The sequence below is a fragment of the Oncorhynchus tshawytscha genome, unplaced genomic scaffold (assembly GCF_018296145.1).
Source record: "Oncorhynchus tshawytscha isolate Ot180627B unplaced genomic scaffold, Otsh_v2.0 Un_scaffold_2528_pilon_pilon, whole genome shotgun sequence".
NCBI classification, from domain to species: Eukaryota; Metazoa; Chordata; class Actinopteri; order Salmoniformes; family Salmonidae; genus Oncorhynchus; species Oncorhynchus tshawytscha.
In genome coordinates this window covers 66,382-78,674 of record NW_024608988.1, presented here as the reverse complement: position 1 = coordinate 78,674, position 12,293 = coordinate 66,382, and the positions used below count along the sequence as shown (strand labels likewise).

Here is a 12,293-nt window from a genome sequence, read left to right as displayed (position 1 = left end):
CCATCCTTTCTCTCCCTCCTATTCTGGACATGTTTCATTTGTTTGGGTGGTTCTGGTTCTGCTCAGAATAACTGCAATGACCATGCTGCCATGTCGGTAAGTACCCCCCCCTACTCTGCCCCCACCCCTCCCTGCCCTACTCTGCCCCCACCCCTGCCCTACTCTGCACCCCCCCACTCTGCCCCCCCCTAATCTGCTCTACTCTGCCTCCCCCTCCCTGCACTAGTCTGCCCCCCACCCCTCCCTGCCCTACTCTGCCCCCCCTCTGCTCTACTCTGCTGCATCCCCCCATTCTGCCCCCTGCTCTGCTCTACTCTGCCTCCCCCTCCCTGCCCTACTCTGCCCCCCCCCCCTGCCCTACTCTGCCCCCCCCTCCCTGCTCTACTCTGCCCCCCCTACTCTGCTCTACTCTGCTCCCCCTACTCTGCTCTACTCTGCTCCCCCTGCCCCCCCCCTGCCCTATTCTGTCCCCTCCCTGCCCACCCTGCCCCTCTTCTCTGCCCCCTCCCTGTCCACCCCCCCCCCCTACCCTCTCTGCCCCCCACCTGCCCTACCTGCCCCTCCTGCCCTACTCTGCCCCTCCTGCCCTACTCTGCCCCTCCTACCCTGCCCTCTGCCCCTCCTACCCTACCCTACTCTGCCCCTCCTACCCTACCCTACCCTACTCTGCCCTCCTACCCTACCTTACTCTGCCCCTCCTACCCTGCCCTACTCTGCCCCCCTCCCTCTCCTACTCTGCCCCCCTACCCTGCCCTACTCTGCCCCTCCTGCCCTACTACTTTCCCCCCCTACCATGTCCAGTTCTGGGTAATGCATGATCATGTCTGTACTGTGGATTTGCCTCCAGGCTTGTTGCTCCACTTGTGATGATGCTGAACTATAGTAATTTACATACCATCCATCACGTTTAGTGTAAGTTAGATCTAATAGGTTATTTTATCTGTACATTGTCTGTAAACACACACAGGGTGTCGATGACTTTATTTGTACAGCTCAGTATCCAGTATGTGTAACAGATTGTATGGATAACATATGGCAAATCAAATGTTTTTGGTCACATACACAGCAGATGTTATTGCGGAGGTAGTGAAATACTTGTGTTTCTAGCTCCAACAGCGCAGTAATATCTGACTAAATACTTGTGTTCTAGCTCCAACAGTGCAGTAATATCTGACTAAATACTTGTGTTTCTAGCTCCAACAGTGCAGTAATATCTGACTAAATACTTGTGTTTCTAGCTCCAACAGTGCAGTAATATCTGACTAAATACTTGTGTTTCTAGCTCCAACAGCGCAGTAATATCTGACTAAATACTTGTGTTTCTAGCTCCAACAGCGCAGTAATATCTGACTAAATACTTGTGTTTCTAGCTCCAACAGCGCAGTAATATCTGACTAAATACTTGTGTTCCTAGCTCCAACAGTGCAGTAATATCTAACAATTCACAACCATACATCAAATCAAATCAAATGTATTTATATAGCCCTTCGTACATCAGCTGATATCTCAAAGTGCTGTACAGAAACCCAGCCTAAAACCCCAAACAGCAAGCAATGCAGGTGTAGAAGCACGGTGGCTAGGAAAAACTCCCTAGAAAGCCCAAAACCTAGGAAGAAACCTAGAGAGGAACCAGGCTATGTGGGGTGGCCAGTCCTCTTCTGGCTGTGCCAGGTGTAGATTATAACAGAACATGGCCAAGATGTTCAAATGTTCATAAATGACCAGCATGGTCGAATAATAATAAGGCAGAACAGTTGAAACTGGAACAGCAGCACGGTCAGGTGGACTGGGGACAGCAAGGAGTCATCATGTCAGGTAGTCCTGAGGCATGGTCCTAGGGCTCAGGTCCTCCGAGAGAGAGAAAGAAAGAGAGAAAGAGGGAATTAGAGAGAGCACACTTAAATTCACACTGGACACCGAATAGGACAGGAGAAGTACTCCAGATATAACAAACTGACCCTAGCCCCCCGACACATAAACTACTGCAGCATAAATACTGGAGGCTGAGACAGGAGGGGTCAGGAGACACTGTGGCCCCATCAGAGGACACCCCCGGACAGGGCCAAACAGGAAGGATATAACCCCACCTTCTTTGCCAAAGCACAGCCCCCACACCACTAGAGGGATATCTTCAACCACCAACTTACCATCCTGAGACAAGGCCGAGTATAGCCCACAAAGATCTCCGCCACGGCACAACCCAAGGGGGGGGCGCCAACCCAGACAGGAGGATCACATCAGTGACTCAACCCACTCAGGTGACGCACCCCTCCCAGGGACGGTATGAAAGAGCCCCAGTAAGCCAGTGACTCAGCCCCTGTAATAGGGTTAGAGGCAGAGAATCCCAGTGGAGAGAGGGGAACCGGCCAGACATAGACAGCAAGGTCGGTTCGTTGCTCCAGAGCCTTTCCGTTCACCTTCCCACTCCTGGGCCAGACTACACTCAATCATATGACCCACTGACGAGATGAGTCTTCAGTAAAGACTTAAAGGTTGAGACCGAGTTTGCGTCTCTGACATGGGTAGGCAGACCGTTCCATAAAAATGGAGCTCTATTGGAGAAACACACACATCTAAAAGTAAAATAATGGAATTAAGTATATAAATAAATAAGTATAATATATATAAGTATAAGTATATAAATTAAATATATAAATATTAGGACGAGCAATGTCGGAGTGGCATTAACTAAAATAGTCTAATAGAATACAGTATATACATATGAGATGAGTAAAGCAGTATGTAAACATTATTAAACTGACTAGTGTTCCATTATTAAAGTGACCAGTGATTCCATGTCTACAGGGCAGCAGCCTCTAAGGTGCGGGGTTGAGAGTAACCGGGTGGTATACACTAAGAAAGCTTTGTTGTAGAGTGTTTAACACTATAATCCAGGGAGGGGCCAGCTGAGTATAAGACTGTATCATCTGCATATAAATGGATTAAAAGAGCTTCCTACTGCCTGAGCTATGTTGTTGATGTAAACTGAGAAGAACGTGGGGCCTAGGATCGAGCCTTGGGGTACTCCCTTGGTGACGGGCAGTGGCTGAGACCACAGATGTTCTGACTTTATACACTGCACTCTTTGACAGTGGTAGTTAGCAAACCAGGCCAAAGACCCCTCAGAGACACCAATACTCCTTAGCCGATCCACAAGAATGGATTGTCTACCGTATTAAAAGCGTTGGCCAAGTCAATAAAAATAGCAGCACAACATTGCTTATAATCAAGGTCAGTGGTGACATCATTTATTACCTTTTAAGGTTGCAGTGACACATCCATAACCTGAGCGGAAACCAGATTGGATACCAGAGAGCCAGTCAGTTGATTATTAACAAGTGTTCCCAACACTTTTGATTAACAGGGCAAGATAGAAATTGGCCTATAATGGTTAGGATCAGCTTGATACCCCCCTTTTAAATAAAGGACAAACTTTGGCTGCCTTCCAAGCACTGGGAACCTCCCCAGGGAGCCAGGAGGTTGAGATGAGTAATGTAGGGTATGTAAACAAAGTAGCATAGTTTAAAGTGGCTAGTGATACATGTATTACATAAAGATGCAGTGGATGATATAGAGTACAGTATATACGTATGAGATGAGTAATGTAGGGTATGTAAACATAAAAGTGGCATTGTTTAAAGTGTCTAGTGATACATTACATCAAGATGGCAAGATGCAGTAGATGGTATAGAGTACAGTATATACATATGAGATGAGTAATGTAGGGTTTGTAAACATTATATTAAGTGGCATTGTTTAAAGTGGCTAGTGATACATTTTTTACATACATTTTTCCATTATTAAAGTGGCTGGAGTTGAGTCAGTATGTTGGCAGCAGTCACTTAATGTTAATGGTGGCTGTTTAACAGTCTGATGGCCTTGAGATAGAAGCTGTTTTTCAGTCTCTCGGGTCCCTGCTTTGATGAACATATACTGAACTCGCCTTCTGGATGATAGCGGGGTGAACAGGCAGTGGCTCGGGTGGTTGTTGTCCTTGATGATCTTTATGGCCTTCCTGTGACATCGGGTGGTGTAGGTGTCCTGGAGGGCAGGTAGTTTGCCCCCGGTGATGCGTTGTGCAGACCTCACTACCCTCTGGAGAGCCTTACGGTTGTGGGCAGAGCAGTTGCCGTACCAGGCGGTGATACAGCCCGACAGGATGCTCTCGATTGTGAATCTGTAAAAGTTTGTGAGTGCTTTTGGTGACGAGCCAAATTTCTTCAGCATCCTGAGGTTGAAGAGGCGCTGCTGCACCTTCTTCACAACGCTGTCTGTGTGGGTGGACCAATTCAGTTGGTCCGTGATGTGTTCGCCGAGGAACTTAAAACTTTCCACCTTCTCCACCACTGTACCGTCGATGTGGATAGGGGGGTGCTCCCTCTGCTGTTTCCTGAAGTCCACGATCATCTCCTTTGTTTTGTTGACGTTGGAGGCGTGCATGGCCACGCAGTCATGGGTGAACAGGGAGTACAGAAGAGGGCTCAGAACCCACCCTTGTGGGGCCCCAGTGTTGAGGATCAGCGGGGTGGAGATGTTGTTACCTACCCTCAACACCTGGGGGCGGCCCGTCAGGAAGTCCAGTACCCAGTTGCACAGGGCGGGGTTGAGACCCAGGGTCTCGAGCTTGATGACGAGCTTGGAGGGTGAACAACATTCTCACATAGGTATTCCTCTTGTCCAGATGGGATAGGGCAGTGTGCAGTGTGGTTGCGATTGCGTCGTCTGTGGACCTATTGGGGCGGTAAGAAAATTGGAGTGGGTCTAGGGTGTCGGGTAGGGTGGAGGTGATATGGTGCTTGACTAGTCTCTCGAAGCACTTCATGATGACGGAAGTGAGTGCTACAGGGCGTGAGTCGTTTAGCTCAGTTACCTTAGCTTTCTTGGGAACAGGAACAATGGTGGCCCTCTTGAAGCATGTGGGAACAGCAGACTGGGATAAGGATTGATTGAATATGGCTGTAAACTCTGAGAACGCGGCTGGGGATGCTGTCTGAGCCTGCAGCCTTGCGAGGGTTAACACGTTTAAATGTTTTACTCATGTTGGCTGCAGTGAAGGAGAGTCTGCAGATTTTTTCCGCGGGCCGTGTCAGTGGTACTGTATTGTCCTCAAAGCGAGCAAAGAAGTTGTTTAGTCTGTCTGGGAGCAAGACATCCTGGTCCGTGACGGGGATGGTTTTCTTTTTGTAATCCGTGATTGACTATAGACCCTGCCACATACCTCTTGTGTCTGAGCCGTTGAATTGCGACTACTTTGTCTCTATACTGATGCTCAGCTTGTTTGATTGCCTTGCAGAGGGAATAGCTACACTGTTTGTATTCGGTCATGTTTCCGGTCACCTTGCCATGATTAAAAGCAGTGGTTCGCGCTTTCAGTTTCGCGCGAATGCTGCCATCAATCCATGTTTTCTGGTTTGGGAATGTTTTAATAGTTGCTGTGGGTACGACATCGCTGATGCACTTGCTCATGAACTCGCTCACCGAATCAGCGTATTTGTCAATGTTGTTGTTTGACGCAATGCGAAACATATCCCAATCCACGTGATCGAAGCGATCTTGAAGCGTGGAATCAGATTGGTCGGACCAGCGTGTTTATGTGAGAATCTATTCCCTATAGTAGGGATGTAGGAATCTGTTCCCTATAGTAGTGATGTTGGAATCTACTCCCTATAGTAGTGATGTGGGAATCTGTTCCATATAGTAGGGATGTGGGAATCTATACTCTTACCTATCGCAATATTATATTGATATTTGACTCCCAAGTGTAGATTATTTGGTATTGTTATTATTTTGCTGCTGTAGGTAGCGTTAGCTAGCTGTACCTGTGCCAAAACTCCTGTATTTTTCATCCTATAGCTTGTTGTCATCTTCTTTTTAAATAGCGAGCCAGCATGTTGTTAGCACTTATTTTCCCTCGCTGATCAGTGTTTTTTTCTCATTGCTCTCTTGTCCTTCTGCAGCAGATGTACAGGGCATTCAGAAAGTATTCAGACCCCTTCACCTTTTCCACATTTTGTTACGTTCCCAGACAGACTATATGGTATGTAGACCTACGTATCTGGATATGGTATCTGGATAATGGGGGGTATAGGGGTGTGGGGTATAGGGGTGCCATTTAACCAGGGCCTATGGGGTGCCATTTGACCAGGGCCTATGGGGTATAGGGTACCATTTGACCAGGGCCTATGGGGTATAGGGGTACCATTTGACCAGGGCCTATGGGGTGTAGGGGTACCATTTGACCAGGGCCTATGGGGTATAGGGGTACCATTTGACCAGGGCCTATAGGGTATAGGGGTACCATTTGACCAGGGCTTATAGGGTATAGGGGTACCATTTGACCAGGGCCTATGGGGTATAGGGTACCATTTGTCCAGGGCCTATGGGGTATAGGGTACCATTTGTCCAGGGCCTATGGGGTATAGGGGTGCCATTTGAACAGGGCCTATGGGGTATAGGGGTGCCATTTGACCAGGGCCTATGGGGTATAGGGGTGCCATTTGACCAGGGCCTATAGGGTATAGGGGTACCATTTGACCGGGACCTATGGGGTATAGGGTATAGGGTACCATTTGACCAGGGCCTATGGGGTATAGGGGTACCATTTGACCAGGGCCTATGGGGTATAGGGGTACCATTTGACCAGGGCCTATGGGGTATAGGGTACCATTTGACCAGGGCCTATGGGGTATAGGGGTACCATTTGACCAGGGCCTATGGGGTATAGGGTACCATTTGACCAGGGCCTATGGGGTATAGGGGTACCATTTGGCGATGCACACGTTGCTCTCTGACTGTTGGGATGGTTGTTAGAGGTCTGTTCTGGCAGCTCTTTAAGCATCAGAAGAGCCACCTTTAGGTCCCTTGCCTTTCTTTACCAGCCTGGGATCCCTGTCTATAGGGTTGAAAGATTCACTTAACTTTCACCAAATTCACAGGTTTTCCAGAAATACCAGTTAGAAATGAGCAGGAAACCTGGGAAACATGTCCAACTCTAGACTGGTCCCAGATCGGTTTGTGACAGTGACCATGAAGTACCAAGACATCACAAACAGATCTGGGACCAGTCTAATCAATGCCACCTTCACAAACAGATCTGGGACCAGTCTTATCAATGCCACCTTCACAGACAGATCTGGGACCAATCTAGTCTAATCAGCGCCAACTTCACAAACAGATCTGGGACCAGTCTAATTAACAGACCTGGGACCAGTCTAATCAACAGATCTGGGACCAGTCTAATCAACAGATCTGGGACCAGTCTAATCAACAGATCTGGGACCAGTCTAATCAACAGACCTGGGACCAGTCTAATCAACAGACCTGGGACCAGTCTAATCAACAGACCTGGGACCAGTCTAATCAACAGACCTGGGACCAGTCTAATCAACAGACCTGGGACCAGTCTAATCAACAGACCTGGGACCAGTCTAATCAACAGACCTGGGACCAGTCTAATCAACAGACCTGGGACCAGTCTAATCAACAGACCTGGGACCAGTCTAATCAACAGACCTGGGACCAGTCTAATCAACAGATCTGGGACCAGTCTAATCAACAGACCTGGGACCAGTCTAATCATGCCACCTTCACAAACAGATCTGGGACCAGTCTAATCAACAGATCTGGGACCAGTCCAATCAACACCACCTTCATGGAGTTATTACTGAGAATATATCTGCAGTGGATTCCTTCATTGGAACTAAAATATCCCATAATAAACCTGTGATTCCTGATTCCTGTGGCAATCTACAGATGACCAGGGATGTCCATGTACAGAGGTCTCCTCTAGTTTTGATTTGACATTTTCTAGGACATTGGTTTTGGTTTTCCTATGGAGACTTGGGCATTGTATAGGGTAGTCTGAAGCACATTGATTGGTTTTCCTATGGGGACTTGGGCATTGTATAGGGTAGTCTGAAGCACATTGATTGGTTTTCCTATGGGGACTTGGGCATTGTATAGGGTAGTCTGAAGCACATTGATTGGTTTTCCTATGGGGACTTGGGCATTGTATAGGGTAGTCTGAAGCACATTGATTGGTTTTCCTATGGGGACTTGGGCATTGTATAGGGTAGTCTGAAGCACATTGATTGGTTTTCCTATGGGGACTTGGGCATTGTATAGGGTAGTCTGAAGCACATTGATTGGTTTTCCTATGGGGACTTGGGCATTGTATAGGGTAGTCTGAAGCACATTGATTGGTTTTCCTATGGGGACTTGGGCATTGTATAGGGTAGTCTGAAGCACACATTGATTGGTTTTCCTATGGGGACTTGGGCATTGTATAGGGTAGTCTGAAACACATGGAAGAGATGAGAGTGGATATGTGTCTTGGACAGCATGGACCACCACACAGTCCAACCCATGTATCTCAGCATTCAGCATGATACAGCCTGGTGTAGCACTAACCATTCTTAGTGCATGATGTCTCTCTGTGCTCTGTTGGTCTGGTCTGGATATGATCGTTATCGTCTGCATTTCCCTCCCTCTACAACCTCACAACCCTGTTCATTTGAATCCATCATTCTGTTTTGAGCCTCATCTGTGTTGTTCTTCTGCCTGCATGTTTTATCCATGTTCAGAGTCGTTATGTAACCTGCTGTTATCTAGAGAACATGGGCCAGCAGCCCACAGTAATCAATTCCAAATCCTCAGGTATGATAGAGGAAGCTTTGACTAAATCTGTACTCCTGTATATTCTATTGACACAGATTGTCCAGACTCAAACTGACATTTACCCTCTCCTTCCTTTTTATCTCTCTCTCTCCCTTCCCTCTCTTTCCCTTCTCTCTCTCTTTCCCTTCTCTCTCTCTCTCTCTCTCTCTCTCTCTCTCTCTCTCTGTCTCTGTCTCTCTCTCTCTCTCTCTCTCTCTCTCTCTCTCTCTCTCTGTCTCTCTGTCTCTCTCTCTCTGTCTCTCTCGTCTCTCTCTCTCTGTCTCTCTCTCTCTCTCTCTCTCTCTCTCTCTCTCTCTGTCTCTCTCTCTCCCCCTCTCTCTGTCTCTCTGTTCTCCTGCAGGGTAAAGTGGCCCAGACAGCCTGTATGTCAGCGTGTAAGCACTTGTCCACGTCCCTGATGCAGATGCTGTTGGACAGCGAGCTGAAACAGATCAGTATGGGAGCCGTTCAGCAGTTCAACCTGGACGTCATACAGTGTGAATGTAAGTGGACTTAATGGGAGTTTAGCCATGCAGTGTGAATACACACACAACTCTCTATCATCCCCATGGAAACGGTCAGGGAGAGGGCTTTAATCGTAGAGGGGTACAGTAGATGTCGAGGGGCTATTAGATAGAGGAAGAGTTGAGCCTAATGCTGTCTACATCCCTAATGGCACCCTATTCCCTATATAGTGCACTACTTTACACTACAGCCCTGTTCCCTATATAGAGCATTACTTTATACTACAGCCCTATTCCCTATATAGTGCACTACTTTATACTATAGCCCTATTCCCTATATAGAGCATTACTTTATACTACAGCCCTATTCCCTATATAATACACTACTTTATACTACAGCCCTATTCCCTATATAGTGCACTACTTTATTCTACAGCCCTATTCCCTATATAGAGCATTACTTTATACTACAGCCCTATTTCCTATATAGAGCACTACTTTATACTACAGCCCTATTCCCTATATAGTGCACTACTTTATACTATAGCCCTATTCCCTATATAGTGCACTACTCTATACTACAGCCCTATACTACAGCCCTATACTATAGCTCTATTCCCTATATAGTGCACTACTCTATACTACAGCCCTATTCCCTATATAGTGCACTACTTTATACTACAGCCCATATTCCCTATATAGTGCACTACTTTTGACCAGGGCCTTATTCCCTATATAGTGCACTGCTTTATACTACAGCCCTATTCCCTATATAGTGCACTACTTTTGACCAGGGCCTTATTCCCTATATAGTACACTACTTTTGACCAGGGCCTTGTTCCCTATATAGTACACTACTTCTGACCAGGGCCTTATTCCCTATATAGTGCACTCCTTTTGACCAGGGCCTTATTCCCTATATAGTGCACTACCTTTGACCAGGGCCCTATTCCCTATATAGTGCACTACCTTTGACCAGGGCCCTATTCCCTATATAGTGCACTACTTTATACTACAGCCCTATTCCCTATATAGTGCACTACTTTTGACCAGGGCCCATAGGTAATAGTGTTTAGGGTAGTTCAGCCTAATAATGTTTGAACAAGAGGGATTGGAGCTTCAGAAATGTCCTGGTCTGCCCTAAACTCCACCCTATTCCTTTTATAGTGCACTACATTTAAAACCTAGTCAGAAGCAGTGCACTATGAAGGGAAATGGAGTACAATTTGGGACACGGACTCTGCCCTCAGAATGCCCTCTGCTAAACGGCTGTGACAGAGCAGAGATGACTCCTGTCTCACACACACACACCCGCAAGCATAAGACACCCCTCTAGGAATCCAGTCAGTTGGCTCCTCCCAGGTAATCCTCCTGCTGTTAGTCAGAGTGGTGACCTATGCTCTAGCCTCTCCCTTGTCACTCCGAATGCATCCCAAATAGCACCCTATTCCCTACATAGTGCGCTACTGTCGGCCAGAGCCCTGTGGGCCCTATAAAGGGGATAGGGTCCCATTTGGAACACATCCCCCTACCCTCAAAACGAAATCTGCTGAACAGCTGTGTTGTGACAAATATTTCCTCGTACTTACCTGGAAGATATTTTCCTACAGAGCAGATCACAGTCTTCAGGTGTGTCGTGGTCAAGTCACTTAGTGTGTCGCGGTCAAGTCTCTTAGTGTGTCGCGGTCAAGTCTCTTAGTGTGTCGCGGTCAAGTCTCTTAGTGTGTCGCGGTCAAGTCTCTTAGTGTGTCGCGGTCAAGTCTCTTAGTGTGTCGCGGTCAAGTCTCTTAGTGTGTCGCGGTCAAGTCTCTTAGTGTTTCAGGGTCAAGTCTCTTAGTGTGTCGCGGTATACCAGCACCACAGTAATATATCAACCTCTTGATACTTATGATACCAACATTTCAGAATACCCTGGTACTGTTTTTTATATGATACCAACATTTCAGAATACCCTGGTACTGTTTTTTATATGATACCAACATTTCAGAATACCCTGGTACTGTTTTTTATATGATACCAACATTTCAGAATACCCTGGTACTGTTTTATATGATACCAACATTTCAGAATACCCTGGTACTGTTTTATATGATACCAACATTTCAGAATACCCTGGTACTGTTTTATATGATACCAACATTTCAGAATACCCTGGTACTGTTTTATATGATACCAACATTTCAGAATACCCTGGTACTGTTTTATAAGCTCCTGTTATTAAGTTTCGTTAATAAATTCACTAAAATGGTTTAAGCAAAAACATGTCTTTTTCTGCACCGGTCCCATAATGACCACTCACCTTCCAGCCCTCACTCACCTTCCAGCCCTCACTCACCTTCCAGCCATCACTCACCTTCCAGCCCTCACTCACCTTCCAGCCATCACTCACCTTCCAGCCATCACTCACCTTCCAGCCCTCACTCACCTTCCAGCCCTCACTCACCTTCAGCCATCACTCACCTTCCATCCACCACTCACCTTCCATCCACCACTCACCTTCCAGCCCTCACTCACCTTCCAGCCCTCACTCACCTTCCAGCCCTCACTCACCTTCCAGCCCTCACTCACCTTCCAGCCCTCACTCACCTTCCAGCCATCACTCACCTTCCAGCCCTCACTCACCTTCCAGCCATCACTCACCTTCCAGCCCTCACTCACCTTCCAGCCATCACTCACCTTCCAGCCAAGTCACTCACCTTCCAGCCAAGTCACTCACCTTCCAGCCCTCACTCACCTTCCAGCCCTCACTCACCTTCCAGCCCTCACTCACCTTCCAGCCCTCACTCACCTTCCATCCACCACTCACCTTCCATCCACCACTCACCTTCCATCCCTCACTCACCTTCCAGCCAAGTCACTCACCTTCCAGCCATCACTCACCTTCCAGCCCTCACTCACCTTCCAGCCCTCACTCACCTTCCAGCCCTGTCACTCACTCTTCCAGCCCTCACTCACTCACTTTCCAGCCCTCACTCACTTTCCAGCCCTCACTCACCTTCCAGCCCTCACTCACCTTCCAGCCCTCACTCACCTTCCAGCCCTCACTCACCTTCCAGCCCTCACTCACCTTCCAGCCATCACTCACCTTCCAGCCATCACTCACCTTCCAGCCATCACTCACAGCTGTAATCAGCCATCAACTGTGTTGACCCCAGTAGTCTGACTGTAAACTCC

At 47.5% G+C, this 12,293-nt stretch overlaps 1 protein-coding gene across 1 annotated transcript in view; it reads left to right on the top strand.

The window, feature by feature from the left end:
• LOC121844089 (exocyst complex component 6-like) overlaps positions 1 to 12,293 on the top strand; it is a gene marked incomplete at its 5' end in the record, with an annotated part of 59,615 nt that overhangs the window by 12,727 nt on the left and 34,595 nt on the right. Inside the window, 2 exon segments of the mRNA XM_042313970.1 lie at positions 67 to 96; positions 9,017 to 9,158. Coding sequence (XP_042169904.1) covers positions 67 to 96; positions 9,017 to 9,158 — 172 coding nt within the window.